The sequence below is a fragment of the Notolepis coatsorum genome (genome assembly GCF_963971535.1).
Source record: "Notolepis coatsorum genome assembly, chromosome: 19".
In the NCBI taxonomy this organism is placed as follows: Eukaryota; Metazoa; Chordata; class Actinopteri; order Aulopiformes; family Paralepididae; genus Notolepis; species Notolepis coatsorum.
Genome location: NC_140183.1, coordinates 16,538,237 through 16,558,236, shown reverse-complemented (window position 1 = coordinate 16,558,236; position 20,000 = coordinate 16,538,237). Strand labels below are relative to the sequence as shown.

The following is a 20,000-nucleotide window of genomic DNA, read 5'->3' as shown; positions in this document are numbered from 1 at the left end:
CTACAGTAGTAGCCATGGTAGAAGTCCTCCATCCTGCATTAGTACTATAGTAGTAGTCATGGTAGAAGTCCTCCATCCTGCATCAGTACTACAGTAGTAGTCATGGTAGAAGTCATCTATCCTGCATTAGTACTACAGTAGTAGTCATGGTAGAAGTCCTCTATCCTGCATTAGTACTACAGTAGTAGTCATGGTAGAAGTCCTCTATCCTGCATTAGTACTACAGTAGTAGTCATGGTAGAAGTCCTCCATCCTGCATTAGTACTACAGTAGTAGTCATGGTAGAAGTCCTCTATCTTGCATTAGTACTACAGTAGTAGTCATGGTAGAAGTCATCCATCCTGCATTAGTACTACAGTAGTAGTCATGGTAGAAGTCATCCATCCTGCATTAGTACTACAGTAGTAGTCATGGTAGAAGTCCTCTATCCTGCATTAGTACTACAGTAGTAGTCATGGTAGAAGTAATCTATCCTGCATTAGTACTACAGTAGTAGTCATGGTCATCCATCCTGCATTAGTACTACAGTAGTAGTCATGGTAGAAGTCCTCTATCCTGCATCAGTACTACAGTAGTAGTCATGGTAGAAGTCCTCCATCCTGCATCAGTACTACAGTAGTAGTCATGGTAGAAGTAATCTATCCTGCATTAGTACTACAGTAGTAGTCATGGTAGAAGTCCTCTATCCTGCATCAGTACTACAGTAGTAGTCATGGTAGAAGTCATCTATCCTGCATTAGTGCCATGTAGGCTATTCTTTCTCCCATGGTGTAAAGCAGAACTGAATAGGACCATAATAACACAACACTGATATCTCTAAAATGACTGGCTGCCAAGGCGATCCTTTGAACCGTCTGAGAGATGAAAAACAAAACGTGTTGAAATAATCTTGATAGCCAAGCAAAAGTTCAGCGCCGGCCCAGCAAGTATCAAGTAGCCTGTGTATTGATTACTTACATCTGTATTACATCAAGTATCAAGTAGTTTATTGATTACTTACATCTGTATTACAGCAAGTATCAAGTGGTCTATTTCATTACTTATATCTGTATTACAGCAAGTATCAAGTAGCCTATTGATTACTTACATCTGTATTACAGCAAGTATCAAGTGGTCTATTGATTACTTATATCTGTATTACAGCAAGTATCAAGTAGCCTATTGATTACTTACATCTGTATTACAGCAAGCAAATGGAATCGATCCAAACAACAAAGGGTATAACTTTACAGTAAGGTACACAACATGAGTAGTTACCAGGGAACAAATGATGAACCAACGAGGAACTAACTGCTAGTAAACCATTAGTTAACTCTAAACAGTTTTGCACACATTCATTTAGTAGACAATTACAGAGAGTAAATGAGTATGAATATGGTCACCAGTGATGTCATCGGGGACATTGGATCCTTGTGTTGTGTTAACTACATGAAATGATGATGTAGATGGAAAATAATATAATAATAATAATAACTTTATTTGTATAGCACTTTTCATACAGAGGTTGCAGTTCAAAGTGCTTATAACAAAATATATAACAAAATAACAACACCTTATAGGGACTGCTACCTCATAATTTCATTGAGCTGCAATTAACACAACACAAGGATTCAATGTCCCCGATGACATCACTGGTGGCTATATTCAAACGAATTAACGGTCAAACTAAATGAATGTGTGCAAAACTATTTAGACTTTTTGGATGTGTGTGAGATTATGTGCAAAATAAATCAGCATTGTTTTTTGGTGAAGTGCCCCTTTAATTGTGTGACTGATAATGGCTGTGTCTCAAATACAAGGACGCGTCCTATGTAGGCTAGGCATAAAGTTGGCCTCCAACGGGTAGGATACTGTAGGAAGCATTCTTTCTTGGTACCTCGTTTTGGCAAAATCAAGGAAGCGTGCAATAGTGGAGCAGGATATCCCATAATACCTTGCAACCTTGCTACCCGGCGAGGAAGAAGGAAACTAACCCCCCCGCAACATCCACTTAAATTAATGGTGGCCGGTGGCCCTCGCTTAGAGAAAGGTTTTTCCAAAAAAGAAACAATGTTCGCCAAAATAAAACAAATAAAAACATCTATCACTTTATCTTGTCAGAAAATTGTAATAAAGTACTAATCGACCACAGGAAAAAAGGTACATAATGTACATCATGTTATAGCCGTGAGTAAACTATTTACGTAACGGCAGAAGAACTGGAGAACTACTAGGCATTTCTGATCACTGAGTGTGTCTGACTCTCACCTAAACTGCACGGACGTATATAACGAATGACGTATATCACGCCAGTTAGGGTACCTTATGTAGACTGCACCTGTGTATACTGTATACTTTACTTACTCATAGTATATATAGTATATATTTAGATTATAGTGTTTATTGTAACCATATTTATTGTAATGTATAATATAACTGATAGGGCATACAGACCCTCATCTGCACATTTGATCACACTGCCTACTTGCTCATATATTTTTTTCAAATGTAATATATGTACCTATTTGTAATACGTACACATGTTACATTTTCGATACAATACGTAAATATATTACTTATGGTTATAACATAACACACATTATGTACTATGTATTATGGAATGTGGCCATTAGAATGTAGTACATTAACAGGCTATAGGTTGTCATACACACAGCACACAGAGAGAGAGAGAGAGGTGGAGAGGAGATATAAGAACTTTAGAAAGACAAAAAGATAATGAAACAGGAGAGTGACAATACTGGATAGAATGACATAGGATGAAATTAAATCGTACACTTATTAAATGGGACACTGAGGCAGAGGTGGGACCAAGTCATTGTTTTTCAAGTCCCAAGTCTTTACACTCAAGTCCCACATCTTTACACTCAAGTCCCAAGTCTTTACACTCAAGTCCAAGTCTTTACACTCAAGTCCCAAGTATTTACACTCAAGTCCCAAGTTGTTACACTCAAGTCCCAAGTATTTACACTCAAGTCCCAAGTTGTTACACTCAAGTCCCAAGTCGTTACACTCAAGTCCCAAGTCTTTACACTCAAGTCCCAAGTTGTTACACTCAAGTCCCAAGTCGTTACACTCAAGTCCCAAGTTGTTACACTCAAGTCCCACGTCTTTAAACTCAAGTCCTGTGTAAAGTCCCTGGTCAAAACTGGCAAGTCTCAAGCAAGTCTGAAAGATGGTGTTTTGAGTCCTAAACAAGTCCTAATGTCTTCTTTACAAATGTAATGTCATAAAACATTTTTAAATTTAATTTGTTTAACATTTTGGGCTCAGGGAGAGAATCGAGTCTCGAGTCTCAAGTCACAAGAGGCTCAAGTCATAAAGTCAAAGTTGAGTTGCGAGTCTTTTTCCTGATTTCGTCGAGTCGAAGTCTGAAGTCATCAAAGGTGTGACTTGAGTCCGACTCGAGTCCCAAGTGGCGGGACCCGAGTCCACGTTCCCACTGCACTGAGACTACCCACCTGAGGTCCAGGCAGACCGATGGCGCCCCGCGCTCCCGGTTGTCCTCTCACACCGCTCTGTCCCTGTGGACACAAAGGCAGAGATGTCTTTCAGGCACTGCCATATACTACAATACAAGAGGAGTTCAACTAGATTTTTTTCTTGGGAAAATCAGTGGGAGATCCCTTTATTCACAGCACGCTTCTGCTTCTCCAGAATTTCGCGTCCCCAGCCAACGGCAACAACATCTGCTCTGGTGTGACTTGGCTTGTACCGTAGGAGACTGGGAGACTGTCAGCCAGCACAGAGTAGCCCGGTGTCTAACTGTTACTAATGTAGATCTGTCTCCAAACAGCGTTTTAGTCATTTCTTTTTAACTCTTCTGCCCCCTTAGCGACTATTTTGTGTTTTTTGCCTATATTTTTTTGTGTTTCTGTGTACAACGATGGCTGTGTTGATTATTATGTCATGAAATTGTGTCCGTTTGCTCATTTTCCATATATTCACAGAATTTGAAAAGATTAGATTTTGAAACGCTCTAACACAAAAGTTAACAATATTAGCTTTCAAACCGTCCATAGTGGTTTATTTCTTGCCATTAGGGGGTTAGGGTTAGGGTTACCCAGACAGAAAGATTAGGAGAAGGTAAAATCTCATCCCTGTGCCCATGCCCACCCCAACACTTGCTCAACAGTCCTCTAACCTAACCCTAACCCCAACTACAGGTATGATTATAGTGTACAGTTGAACTAGCTACATGTATGATTATAGTGTACAGTTGAACTAGCTACAGGTATGATTATAGTGTACAGTTGAACTAGCTACAGGTATGATTATAGTGTACAGTTCAACTAGCTATGTATGATTATAGTGTACAGTTCAACTAGCTACATGTATGATTATAGTGTACAGTTAAACTAGCTACATGTATGATTATAGTGTACAGTTGAACTAGCTACATGTATGATTATAGTGTACAGTTAAACTAGCTACAGGTATGATTATAGTGTACAGTTGAACTAGCTACAGGTATGATTATAGTGTACAGTTGAACTAGCTACAGGTATGATTATAGTGTACAGTTAAACTAGCTACAGGTATGATTATAGTGTACAGTTGAACTAGCTACAGGTATGATTATAGTGTACAGTTCAACTAGCTATGTATGATTATAGTGTACAGTTAAACTAGCTACATGTATGATTAGAGTGTACAGTTGAACTAGCTACATGTATGATTAGTGTGTACAGTTAAACTAGCTACAGGTATGATTAGAGTGTACAGTTAAACTAGATACATGTATGATTAGTGTGTACAGTTAAACTAGCTACAGGTATGATTAGAGTGTACAGTTAAACTAGCTACATGTACTGTATGATTAGAGTGTACAGTTAAACTAGCTACATGTATGATTAGTGTGTACAGTTAAACTAGCTACAGGTATGATTAGAGTGTACAGTTAAACTAGCTACATGTACTGTATGATTAGAGTGTACAGTTAAACTAGCTACATGTATGATTAGTGTGTACAGTTAAACTAGCTACAGGTATGATTAGAGTGTACAGTTAAACTAGCTACATGTATGATTATAGTGTACAGTTGAACTAGCTACATGTATGATTATAGTGTACAGTTGAACTAGCTACAGGTATGATTCGAGTGTACAGTTAAACTAGCTACAGGTACTGTATGATTAGAGTTATGATGGGCTCGGAATGTTCCAAGTCATGTATCCAGCCTATTGGATAAACCCATAATGTGAACGTACCCCAAACTACCGCTGGTCAAGTCAAGCCTGCGCTGTTTGTTCTTCACTGAATGACAAATGCTCAAAATCTCAACAGGCAAATGTGGTCATCTTTCAGCAAATATTTACATCTACTGTAACTGATGTGTTGTGACAACGAGTTCCTATGTGTAGCCAATAACTCGTTGAACTGACACCGGTGTTTTGCTTCTAGCAGCAGTGAATTCCAGTGACCCAGATCTAAGATACTGACCTGGGATCCAGAGGGGCCTGGGCTTCCTCCAAGCCCTGTGCCACCTTCCTCTCCAGCTGGCCCCTGAGATACCCCACACACACACACACACACACACACACACACACACACACACACACACACACACACACACACACACACACACACACACACACACACACACACACAGTAAGTAAATGGTGCATTTATATAGAGCTTTTATCCAAAGCGCTTTACAATTCTGTTCCTCACATTCACCCATTCACTCAAACATTCACACACTGACGGCGGAGGCGACCATGCAAAGTGCCAGCCTGCTCATCGGGAGCAATTGGGGGTTAAGTGTCTTGCTCAAGGTCACTTCTGACACGCTGCCCGGGAGGAGCGGGAATGGAACCGGGAACCTCTGGATTACCAGACGACCGCTCTACCTCCTGAGCCACTGTCGCCCGCCAGATAAACACAGATAAATAAGAACACACACACACACACACACAACACAAAACACACTGATAAAGCATAGTGATAATGAGGAGAGCCGTTCTAACGTGTCTTACCTTCAGACCAGGGGGACCTCTTCTTCCTGGATTGCCCTACACACAGAGACACAGTCGTATTATGGTACAGTACTACTAACCCTACACACAGAGACACAGTCGTATTATGGTACAGTACTACTAACCCTACACACAGAGACACAGTCGTATTATGGTACAGTACTACTAACCCTACACACAGAGACACAGTCGTATTATGGTACAGTACTAACCCTACACACAGAGACACAGTCGTATTATGGTACAGTACTAACCCTACACACAGAGACACAGTTGTATTATGGTACAGTACTAACCCTACACACAGAGACACAGTCGTATTATGGTACAGTACTACTAACCCTACACACAGAGACACAGTCGTATTATGGTACAGTACTACTAACCCTACACACAGAGACACAGTCGTATTATGGTACAGTACTACTAACCCTACACACAGAGACACAGTCGTATTATGGTACAGTACTACTAACCCTACACACAGAGACACAGTCGTATTATGGTACAGTACTACTAACCCTACACACACAGAGACACAGTCGTATTATGGTACAGTACTACTAACCCTACACACAGAGACACAGTCGTATTATGGTACAGTACTACTAACCCTACACACAGAGATAGAGTCGTATTATGGTACAGTACTACTAACCCTACACACAGAGATAGTCGTATTATGGTACAGTACTAACCCTACACACAGTGGAGAGACAGTCATATTATGGTACCGTACTAACTTTCAGATTTACAGTAGTTTCAGACGGCTACCTTGGAAATGTCCTCCGTTCACTGAGTTGTTTACATGTGACGACAATTTACTATGTGGTATATATACAAAATAAAGATATTATCTTCTTTCGGCTCACAGTGCCTGGAAAATATCTTGTGTTGATTAATGATGTGCATAACGATGAAATAAGACACAATCTTCTCAAATCATCGTTCTATGAGTCGAGTTGACACGGCGCAGCAAGCGTCAGCGGAGGTCATGTGACTAACACATAATAGTAATGCGATTACAGTGACACATAATAGTAAAGTAATGCGATTACAGTGACACATAATAGTAAAGTAATGCGATTACAGTGACACATAATAGTAAAGTAATGCGATTACAGTGACACATAATAGTAAAGTAATGCGATTACAGTGACACATAATAGTAAAGTAATGCGATTACAGTGACACATAATAGTAAAGTAATGCGATTACAGTGACACATAATAGTAAAGTAATGTGATTACAGTAACACATAATAGTAAAGTAATTCGATTACAGTAACACATAATAGTAAAGTAATGCGATTACAGTGACACATAATAGTAAAGTAATGCGATTACAGTGACACATAATAGTAAAGTAATGTGTTTACTTTACAGTAACACATAATAGTAAAGTAATGCGATTACAGTGACACATAATAGTAAAGTAATGTGTTTACTTTACAGTAACACATAATAGTAAAGTAATTCGATTACAGTGACACATAATAGTAAAGTAATGCGATTACAGTGACACATAATAGAGGTAAAGAGAAAAGAATCTCACAGAGTTTCCGGTGATTCCGCTCTCGCCGATAACTCCATCTTCTCCTGCTTCTCCCTGTAGAAGAAAAGGTGTGTGAGTGAATGAATGGATGAATGAGCGTGAGTGAATGAATGGATGAATGAGAGTGAGTGATTGAGTGAGTGAGACACAAAAGGAGAGAGAGCATGAGTGAGTTTCAGTGCTGTAGTCCAGACTGCCTGAAGCGAGACCAAGACCAGAGCTCATCTAGTTTCAGTGCTGTAGTCTCCAGACCCCCTGAAGCGAGACCAAGACCAGAGCTCATCTAGTTTCAGTGCTGTAGTCCAGACTGCCTGAAGCTAGACCAAGACCAGAGCTCATCTAGTTTCAGTGCTGTAGTCTCCAGACCCCCTGAAGCGAGACCAAGACCAGAGCTCATCTAGTTTCAGTGCTGTAGTCCAGATTGCCTGAAGCGAGACCAAGACCAGAGCTCATCTAGTTTCAGTGCTGTAGTCTCCAGACCCCCTGAAGCGAGACCAAGACCAGAGCTCATCTAGTTTCAGTGCTGTAGTCCAGATTGCCTGAAGCGAGACCAAGACCAGAGCTCATCTAGTTTCAGTGCTGTAGTCCAGATTGCCTGAAGCGAGACCAAGACCAGAGCTCATCTAGTTTCAGTGCTGTAGTCTCCAGACCCCCTGAAGCGAGACCAAGACCAGAGCTCATCTAGTTTCAGTGCTGTAGTCTCCAGACCCCCTGAAGCGAGACCAAGACCAGAGCTTATCTAGTTTCAGTGCTGTAGTCTCCAGACCCCCTGAAGCGAGACCAAGACCAGAGCTCATCTAGTTTCAGTGCTGTAGTCTCCAGACCCCCTGAAGCGAGACCAAGACCAGTCAATCAACATTGTCTGGGAGGGGGAACCAATCAGCAGGAGGGTAATAACGATGACACTACATTTGTGTACCGGACTGGGACAAGAGAGAGACCAAGAGAGAGACCAAATAAACTGAAGAAAGTCACCAGATGTGACTAAAATGCCACGTGTCAATTGGTTTCTGAAAAGTTTTGATGTAATACAACATCTGAGGACGAATTCCTCTTATTTTTAAAGCCAAACACTCAGACAGTGAGAGATACTAGGAGCACATACCCCAAACTTTTATGACTCAGATCTATTAAAACAACAAGAGACTCAGCGCTGAGGCGTGTTGAGAAGACGAGAGCCTCAGCCGACGCAGGAAACTTGGCCCTGGAAACTGTTTATTGGAAGATCGAAATGCCACAATTTAACAACCGAATAGAGCAAGGGAAAAAAACAAAATGTTTCTGGATTAAATACACCTCAGATGTTAGCATGGAGTTTTAGTCAGATGTTAGCATGGTGTTTTAGTCAGATGTTAGCATGGTGTTTAGTCAGATGTTAGCATGGTGCTTTAATCATATGTTAACATGGTGTTTTAGTCAGATGTTAGCATGGTATTTTAGTCAGATGTTAGCATGGTGCTTTATATATTAGCATGGTTTTTTTAGTCAGATGTTAACCTGGTGTTTTAGTCAGATGTTAGCATGGTGTTTTAGTCAGATGTTAGCATGTTATTTTAGTCAGATGTTAGCATGGTGTTTTAGTCAGATGCTGACTAAAAGACTGACGTGGTCCTTTTAAGCTACTGGAACCAGATTGCCTGGACTGGCGAAGTCGCAATAATATCACATGCATTTCTGGACCACTTCACATGTGTTAACTTTTTATGACATCACAGGTGAAACTGTGCCGACATATTATTATTATTACATGTGATTGCGATACCTTCACATACCTTCACCTATATGCAAAGAACAATATGAAAGCAAAGTTTCACCTGTGAAATCATGAATATTGTACACGTGAAATCATGAATATTGCAGACATGAAATCATGAATGTTGCACACATGAAATTATGAATATTGCAGACATGAAATCATGAATGTTGCACACGTGAAATCATGAATGTTGCACACATGAAATCGTGAATGTTGCACACGTGAAATCGTGAATGTTGCACACGTGAAATCGTGAATGTTGCACACATGAAATCATGAATATTGCACATGTGAAATCATGAATGTTGCACACATGAAATCATGAATATTGCACATGTGAAATCATGAATGTTGCACACGTGAAATCGTGAATGTTGCACACGTCAAATTGTGAATGTTGCACACGTGAAATCATGAATGTTGCCCACGTGAAATCATGAATGTTGCACATGTGAAATCATGAATGTTGCACATGGGAAATCATAATGTTGCACATGGGAAATCATAATGTTGCACATGTGAAATCATGAATATTGCACATGTGAAATCATGTAAGCTGTGTGTTCAAGCGGCAGAGCGGCTAACATGGGTAAATGAGTGAGTTAGTGACTTTGCTTTGCATCTGAAAACACCCTGGAAATGCAGTTGATAATGAAAAATATACTGATTATTCTTTACTGGTTTTTGTGTGAGGGATAGCCAGCTGTGTTGTCATGTATGTGGGAGGTATGACTCATCCAGCTTGGCGGTGTGTTGCACCTAATAAAACATCCCGTTAAGAGCAAGAACTGCCTGTCCAACCCCCCCCCCCCCCCCCCAGTGAAATTAACATCTTCATTTTCAGGTGCTATGCTAGCTAACGTTATGTGTGAAGAGTAGCTACACATGACGTGCAGCAGGGAACTTCACCCAAACTACCTTCCGTTCCCTCTCTCCTCCTGGTCTCTCTGGTGTGACGAGCAGAGTTGTGGTGATTTGTTTATTAATATGTTCACTAAGTTGTGGTTTACATTAGGCCACTTCTGTAACTTTACCAAAATGTCAAATGTAGCTAGCGGTCCAAGGCAATGTGTAAGAAAGAGTGGCAGGTCAGTGGCTAGAATAGAATACATTACTGATGGCGACTGCACTGTGGTGTGTGATGACTGCATTCAGAACTGCCATGCTGGACATGGTGTGTGAAGAGTGTACATTTGCATTTACATTTAGCTGAACGCTTTTATCCAAAGCGACTTACAAGTTCTGTACGACAAATCAGCAGGAACTCTTTCAGCTGAGTAACAATGTTCATCATTGTTGAAACTTGAGTGCTGCAGTGTTGAGTGCATAGTAGTATTAGTATATTAGGAAGAGTGCAGGATAGTAGAAGACAGTAAGAAGAAGGTTAGTGTTTTTTTTCTTTTTCATTTCAGATATTGATTGAAGAAGTGTGTTTTTAGTCGACAGTGAAAGATTGGTGAGGTTTCTGTGGTGGGAAGTTCGTTCCACCATCGTGGAGCAATCTTTGATGACCCTCCCGGAGCTCGGATAGGAGTGGGTCTGATACAGAATATAGTTCCAGCTCGTGTGGGTGACATCCTTATGACACACTGAGTAATGCAAGTCAACGCACCTGCTACAATGACAGATGATGAGTGGACATTACTCACCGGTACGCCTGGGTTCCCTCCGTCTCCTTTGGGTCCTTGCACTGTGTTGTCCACCCCCGCCTCTCCCTGTCCAAACAACACATGGCAGATATTGACGGCACAGCTGCACATTGTGGAAAACAAAGTGCAGACTTTTTGATATCCCGCTTAGTTGGTAAAAAGGTACGAGTTCCACAAATGTTAAGAGTTGTCTGTATACATCTCAGCTCATCACGTGGGAAGATTCACATTGGCATTTCATACGCTACTCTTGGAGGACAATGGATTTTGGATAGAAGTACTTTATTGGTCGAGTAGCAACCGATGTGTTTTGACAATGTGCCTTCGTCAGGAGCTTAAAGGAACACACGGCCATTATGGGAGACACACTCACCGTCTTCTCCAGAGTCAGACAAGAAGATAGATACTAGATTCCTTTCTGTGCGTTCAGTAGAAAGCTATCCGGCTGCAAGCTAGCCTAGTTTAGCACAGATCAGCTCACCTAGCTGTTGGCCAAAGATATCTCCCAGAGTTTTAAGCTTGGCTAGTGGTCCATATCCGCTTCCATTCATTTGTGCTAAGCTAGGCTAGCTTTCTACTGAACGCATAGAGAGTAAAATGGTATCCATCTTCTTGTCTGACTCTGGGGAAGACGGTAAGCGCATTTCCCATAATATTTACGTGTTCCTTTAAATACATTTTCTTCTTACTGGTGTACATGATGTACAAGCGTAAATACCTTTGTAAAATGGTCACTATAGGTAAATTGGCCAAAAGCTGAAAGTAGGTCGCATCAAAGATCATATTCAACAATGAGATTTTACATCTGAATGCAAGACAAAAAAAAGATCACCCGATAAAAACAATAATCCACATCCATAAAAACAAACAGAGAAGCATACTCTGAGTACAAGGCCTTTGAATCCTAACCGATTTTAAAATTGCGTTGCAGCGCACGCACGCACGCACGCACGCACGCACGCACTCTTTATTGTCAGTTTCCACATTGAACTGGAGGTGAGAGAAGTGAGCTGCTCAGCTCTGGCTTGTCCTGCCAGGGTCTGGGCTGGAACGGGTTGTTTGACCTTCAACTAATCTTTTTTTTTTATCCACTTTTTCTCCCATTTTTCTATTTTTCTCCCATCCCATCGTCCAATTCAACCCTCCCCTGTCTCGAACGCTGTTTCTTGCCTCCCACAAGCCGGCTGCAATGTGGACTAAGTCATACATAGAACGAGTCCCCTCCGATACTCGAGGTAGCAGCCGTCGCATCTTTTCACCTGCGCAGCTCGATCTCTCAGCGTCAGGGGTCTGCGCTTTGGAGGGGCGCCGCCCCCATCGCTTCCTGATTCTACTGCGCAGGCGCACCAACCGACCTGTAGGAGTCGCTGTCCACAACGTCCGATCCCCACCCATCAGTTTTCCCACCCTCTAATACTGCCAATTGTATTAGTACGGACGACCAGCCAAACTGAAAACAAAATGTGGAGAGCTGGGCTCGAACCCAGCGTCTCCAGCATTGGTGGTGAGTGCCTTGCCCACTGCACCACCTAGCCGCCACCTTCAACCAATCATAATCAAGACACCACTAAACCAATCATAATAATCTTTAAAGACACCACTAAACCAATCATAATAATCTTTAAAGACACCACTAAACCAATCATAATAATCTTTATTTATTGTACTCTTTTATTACCATATCTAACTTACTGTATAGAAACTTGGGGAAACACATACAAAACTAATCTGAATCCTATTATCATCTTACAGAAAAAGGCAATAAGGGTTGTGAACAATGTTAGTTATCTCCATCCTACAAACACACTGTTTTTTTTTTTTTTTTTAACTAAGGGCATTAAAGTTCCTTGACTTAGTTGACCTTAAAACAGCAGAGATAGTTTATGAAGCAAGAGGTTATCAACTGCCATGTAACTTACAAATGTTGTTTAAAGAACGAGAGGTGACGTATAATTTAAGAAGAACACTCAATTTGAAACAGCCTAGAGCAGTGGTTCTCAAACTGTGGTACGTGTACCACTAGTGGTACTTGGTGGTACTGCTGGTGGTACTTGAAAAAATGAAAAGAATTAAAAATATATATTTTTCTTCTTCTTTTTTTTTTGCAGTCCAGGCCAGTGCTTCTAGTTGCGGCGGCGCGATAGTTAGATAACCTAAGTGGGGAACAACCAGGAGATCACTGTGACAGAGAGTAATGCAGTCTAAACAGTCATAAATCTTTTATTCAACTTCAGCCCTGATCATAACCATTTTTATTTTTAGATTTTTCTGTAATGTCAGATAAAAAATGAAATACTCCCACTTTTCTGAAAAGAGTTGTTGTTAAATCTGACATTACAAAAAATCCATCAAAATCTGTGTTGTTGTTAATCATTGACACATGGCATGCCTATCCTGTAATAATCCCCCCCAGAAAAATGTACTTTGCATTTGATATATTGAAAATATTTAACTTTTTGTGTGTGTGTGTTTTTTTTTTACAATAATTTGTGATGCCATCACACAAACTGGCATTTAAAGGGTTACAATTCGAAAATGTATTGAATATGTTTTTTTTTTTTTTTTTTTATATAATTTGTGATGCCCATCACAAACACTGGAATTTAAATGGTACAATTTCAAAAATTCCTGCACCAGAATGCAGGAAATTAAGTCTTTGTAATGAAATAATTCCTGGTGGGGGACCTGACTGGGGCTATATTTCACACTATATTTCCCAGCCTGAATTATTTTCCCAGTCCGGCCCTGCTTATGTGAGTTGTCAATGGATAACAACATGCTGTGTGTGTGTGTGTGTGTGTGTGTGTGTGTGTGTGTGTGTGTGTGTGTGTGTGTGTGTGTGTGTATGTGTGTGTGTGTGTGTGTGTGTGTGTGTGTGTGAGTGAGTGTGTGTGTGTGTGTGTGTGAGTGTGAGAGACATTTGCTGAAATACAGTTGTTCTTAATTTTCTCACTATGTGAGAATGTTATAGTTATTATGTTCTCAATGCCCCTTGCATTGTATGAGTTGTGTGGAAGAGTTTGCTAGTTCTAGTGCTACCCCTTTGTACATTGTGGCTGTGTCTGACAAAAGTTAACAATAAATAATGGTATTAGGAATACATTTGCCTCCTGTGTGAACTGTGCATAGCTGAATAGACTGTATTTTAACGTCGGTCATATGGTGGTACTTGGAGAGCCAGCTACGTTCTCAGGTGGTACTTGGTGTAAAAAGTTTGAGAACCACTGGCCTAGAGCTCGAACCACACTTAAAAGTATGTCTGTGTCAGTTAAAGGAGTGAAACTCTGGAACAATATACCGGATGAAATAAAAAACAGCAGGCGTATTTTTAAGTTTAAAAAGATGTTTAAAAACAGGGTTCTAGAATCTTATAGTCAAATGTAACCTACAATCTGTTTTTCTCTACCATGAAACTCAGGTATTGCAGATTAAGTTTTGATTTTCCTATGTTGGCTTATGTTCTTTTCGGGAACGGTTTATGTTGATTGTTGATTTTGTTTTGTTTGTTTGTTTGTTTGTTTGTTTGTTTTATCTTGCAAACTTAATTTTTTTTGTTCTTTTCTGGATAGGTTTTTGTTGATTTTTGATTGTTGATTTTATTTTATTTTTTTGTTTGTTATAGTTAGAAAACTTTAACTTTTTTGAATTCGTTTTTGAATTAGGGGTAGGTTGCTCTATAAGTCTTCGGCTTCAAACCTATCCTTTTCGTTTGTTTATTTGTGACATTTTTTGAAAAATTATTTGTTTATGTTTATTTATTTGTATGTGTAAACATTCGAAATAAAATTATTCATTCATTCATTCATAATAATCTATAAAGACACCACTAAACCATTCATAATAATCTATAAAGACACCACTAAACCAATCATAATCATCTATAAAGACACCACTAAACCCGAAGGACGGGAGGACCAAATATTATTGAGAAGGAGGAAAAACGGAGAGAGTCAGCCAATGGGAGACTTATACCCGACAGGTCAGACTATAATTTTCTATAGGCCTACATAGTACTAAATGTATGGAGAATGATGCTGTACATTAGCCTCCTGTCTATTGTATGGAGAGTAATATGTATAGTCTGTTCTTTATAACCTTTATTTCCCAGGGTAGGTTCTTTATAACCTTTATTTAGCCAGGGTAGGTTCTTTATAACTTTATTTACCCAGGGTAGGTTCTTTATAACTTTATTTACCCAGGGTAGGTTCTTTATAACTTTATTTACCCAGGGTAGGTTCTTTATAACTTTATTTACCCAGGGTAGGTTCTTTATAACCTTTATTTACCAGGGTAGGTTCTTTATAACCTTTACCAGGGTAGGTTCTTTATAACTTTATTTACCCAGGGTAGGTTCTTTATAACCTTTATTTACCAGGGTAGGTTCTTTATAACTTTATTTACCAGGGTAGATTCTTTATAACTTTATTTACCAGGGTAGGTTCTTTATAACTTTATTTACCAGGGTATGTTCTTTATAACCTTTATTTACTGTACAGCAACACCCTCCTTTTCACATTCACATGGTTGCATACATTCACACCTGGGAGCTGCCCAGTACAACCTCATTCCAACACTGTTGACCACTAGGAGCTGTGCAGTACAACCACAGTCAGACACACAGTTGACCACTAGGAGCTGCCCAGTACAACCACAGTCTGACACTGTTGACCACTAGGAGCTGCCCAGTACAACCACAGACTGACACAGTTGACCACTAGGAGCTGCCCAGTACAACCACAGTCACCTTTTGTGAAGTGTCCTGTATTCCCAGTGAGTCCGTTCCTGTATTCCTAGTCCACATTTTCCAGCTTTGCTGAGGATTTAGTTTCTCGTTTTTTGAAGTTCTGGTTTTGTTTGTTCCTTGTTTGCCTCCTCTCTCTGGTATCGTTGTTCAGCATTTGGGTTCTCCTCACCTCCCCTCGCCACAAACCCTTACACAGGCACCGTAGCACATGACCCCAGGCACCCCCTCAACCCATTCTCCCCACTGCTTCCTGGTTGCAGGTACAGATCCCTGTGTCCTCTCTGCCATAGCATCAGTTAATACCTGTCATGTGTATATATGCTATGTATATAGGTATGTGTGTATAACTGTGGATGTATAGATATGTATACATCCACATGTATACACACATACCTATATACTGTACATATATCTATTAAATATAGGTATGTGTGTATAAATGTGGATGTATATATATATACATATATATACTGTATATATACATGTACATGCCACACTACAGAAGGTTAACCCTTTACTATCACACTACAGACGGTTACCAGTGGCAGTGAAAGGGTTAACCTGCTGTTGTGCAGCAGTGCAAGGGTTAACCTTCTGTGTATTGTCGCAGTGAAAGGGTTAAGCGTTTGGTAGTGTGGCAGTGAAAGGGTTAATGAGAGGACTGGAAGCAGTTGTTAGGTGTTTTTAGTGTAATTAAACTACCACCCAACTACTGCAAATTCTAGTTAAGTTATTCAACTACATGGACTACATTACATATCCCCCACACTGTGTACTACATGTATGACAAGTCTACTGTAAATTGTTTCATGTATATGGTGCTACATGTATGAAGAGTGACATGTATAGTCTACTAAATATATGGGGAGTGATACAGTCTACTGTAAATAGTTTCATGTATATAATGCTACATGTATGTATTGTGAGAGTGACATGTATAGTCTACTAACTGTATGGAGAGTGACATGTATAGTCTACTAAATTAATGAATGAATGAATGAATGATTTAATTTTGGTCTTCTTTTACAAAGCATAGTAGTAGAACATAAATATATATATTTTTTTAAATGAACGAAAAGGTGTAGGCTGAAGCCGAGGCTTATAATTGCCTATCCTTTTTACATTACATTATTTACACACAAAAAAATACAGAAAATAAACATAATTCAGTATATCATTTAGCAAAGGTTACAAACGTCTCATAGTTTGGGCGTCTGGGTGGCGCAGCGGACATTGCGCTCGTCACCAACGCAAGAGACACTGGGTTCGACTCCGGCTGTCGGCGTTGCCTCCGGCTTGGGCCAGCCATCATACTAACTCAATTGGCAGAGTTAGCGGATGGAAGTCGATGGGTGGTAATCTGGATGTTGTGGACAGCGACTCCTACAGGTCGGTTGGGGACGCCTGCACAGCAGAGACAGGAAATGGCGGGGGTAGTGTGAGCCTCCCACACGTTACACCTCGCCAATGAGAGTCCGCACTGGCAGGTGAAAAGATGTGACAGGCTGCCTCCTCGTGTACCGGAGGGGACACGTGATGCAAGGCTTCTATCCTCCCTACAACCGACCAGTGGGGGGCATATGCGAGCAACGTTCAAGACAGGGGAGGGGAGAATTGGCACAGTGGAATTGGGATGGGAGAAAAATAGAAAAAAAGGAGAAAAAAAGTGGATACAAAAAAAAACTTTTCATAGTTTTATGTACAAAACGTATACACATTTATTTATGTTTTTTTATATATATATATATATATATATATATATATATATATATATATATATATATATATATATATATGTTTTTTCTTTTTCCCTTTGTCACTATTTGAATACAGTTATGTTATAGATAAAATATATGGAGAGTGATATGTATAGTCTACTAAATATATGGAGAGTGATACGTATAGTCTACTAAATATATAGAGAGTGATACGTATAGTCTACTAAATATATAGAGTGATATGTATAGTCTACTAAATGTATGGAGAGTGATACGTATAGTCTACTAAATATATGGAGAGTGATATGTATAGTCTACTAAATATATAGAGTGATATGTATAGTCTACTAAATGTATAGAGTGATATGTATAGTCTACTAAATGTATAGAGTGATATGTATAGTCTACTAAATGTATAGAGTGATATGTATAGTCTACTAAATGTATAGAGTGATATGTATAGTCTACTAAATGTATAGAGTGATATGTATAGTCTACTAAATATATAGAGTGATATGTATAGTCTACTAAATATATAGAGTGATATGTATAGTCTACTAAATATATAGAGTGATATGTATAGTCTACTAAATATACGGAGTGATATGTATAGTCTACTAAATATATAGAGTGATATGTATAGTCTACTAAATATACGGAGTGATATGTATAGTCTACTAAATATATAGAGTGATATGTATAGTCTACTAAATATATAGAGTGATATGTATAGTCTACTAAATGTATAGAGTGATATGTATAGTCTACTAAATGTATAGAGTGATATGTATAGTCTACTAAATGTATAGAGTGATATGTATAGTCTACTAAATGTATAGAGTGATATGTATAGTCTACTAAATGTATAGAGTGATATGTATAGTCTACTAAATGTATAGAGTGATATGTATAGTCTACTAAATATATAGAGTGATATGTATAGTCTACTAAATATACGGAGTGATATGTATAGTCTACTAAATATATAGAGTGATATGTATAGTCTACTAAATATACGGAGTGATATGTATAGTCTACTAAATATACGGAGAGTGATACATATAGTCTACTAAATATATGGAGTGATACGTATAGTCCACTAAATATATGGAGAGTGATACGTATAGTCTACTAAATATATGGAGAGTGATACGTATAGTCGACTAAATATATGGAGAGTGATACGTATAGTCTACTAAATATATAGAGAGTGATAAGTGTATAGTCTACTAAATATATGGAGAGTGATACATATAGTCTACTAAATATATGGAGTGATACGTATTAGTCTACTAAATATATGGAGAGTGATACATATAGTCTACTAAATATTAGGGGTGGGAATCACCAGTTTCATCATGATACGATACGATATCGATTCTTTGGACAACGATACGATATTTGCCGATATCACAAAGTCTCTCACGATACAATACGATACGATTAGATTCAGGTGCCTGCGATCGATATGAGATGATATCATATGCCCATTTAACACAATCAGTAACATTTAGATCAACAAAAAAAAGGTAATGAAAATATCATTTGACATTTGTATTTTTGAGCTCTTCCAGACATTTAAAGGAAAATCAATCTATTGTTTTTAATACAAATAGACCTCCTGTTCACTGTAAAGTGCCACGTTTTTATATATTGAGCTTTAAACTTTAAGCTAAATTTTTTGGAACTCAAAACTCACAACCTCCCTCTCCCAAACCGTTCCTACAACAATTTGTTGATGTTGCATGATCATGTATAGGCCTACATTTATTATGTATTATATTGTTTATGTTTAAATAACATTTAAACATCAAACTCCTCTGACCTCATCTGGTCTTTCCAAAGACGCGCGCACACACACACACACAGAAAGGGAGAATGCTATGCTGTAACATCTACACACACGGAGCTACTGCTGTTGTTCTTGGGCGGATATGAGACTCGCCACAGGATTTTCAAAATAAGAGTATCGATATGAATCGATCTTATTACATCGCATCGATCCGATTCGATTGTTGATAATTACATCGATGTATCGATCTGGATCGATGTATCGTCCCACCCCTACTAAATATATGGAGAGCGTACAGAGAGTGATATGTATAGCCCACTAAAAGCATGGAGAGTGACATGTCTAATATTTACACGTTGGCCTGAGAGTTTAACGAGCCAAAGGCAAGTTAAGATGTGTGATCTCCGCTGGGTGAGGACGAAGCTATAAAGGTAATGCTACGTTAAACAACACTCAACAATACTTCCCCTGCATGCAAGAGAGAAGGCTACTTTGTCATGGTTGATTTAACGTGGTTTCCCAGGGAAAACCCGGGAAATGAAGTATCACTTTCAGCATACCACATCTGTTGTCTAAGCTGCAGACTGACTACATTAAAGTTACATACATGACATGCTCACAGGAAGAGAGGAGAGTGAGGGAGAGAGAGAGAGAGAGAGAGAGAGAGAGAGAGAGAGAGAGAGAGAGAGAGAGAGAGAGAGAGAGGGAGAGAGAGAGAGGAGAGAGAGAGGGGGAGAGAGGGAGAAGAGAGAGGGGGAGAGAAGAGAGAGAAGGTGAAAGTGAGAGAGTATCAGAGAGAGAGGGAGAAAGAG

General features: G+C 39.3%; 1 protein-coding gene across 3 annotated transcripts in view; it reads right to left on the bottom strand.

The window, feature by feature from the left end:
* The window catches only part of col6a4a (collagen, type VI, alpha 4a), a 142,628-nt gene that overhangs the window by 31,933 nt on the left and 90,695 nt on the right, over window positions 1–20,000 (bottom strand). For all 3 annotated transcript variants that reach the window (XM_084336025.1, XM_084336026.1, XM_084336027.1), the window contains 5 exons: window positions 10,935–11,000; window positions 7,530–7,583; window positions 5,976–6,011; window positions 5,440–5,502; window positions 3,459–3,521 (listed from right to left, as the gene is read on the bottom strand). In XM_084336025.1, coding sequence (XP_084192151.1) covers window positions 3,459–3,521; window positions 5,440–5,502; window positions 5,976–6,011; window positions 7,530–7,583; window positions 10,935–11,000 — 282 coding nt within the window. The remainder of the gene's footprint in view (window positions 1–3,458; window positions 3,522–5,439; window positions 5,503–5,975; window positions 6,012–7,529; window positions 7,584–10,934; window positions 11,001–20,000) is intronic.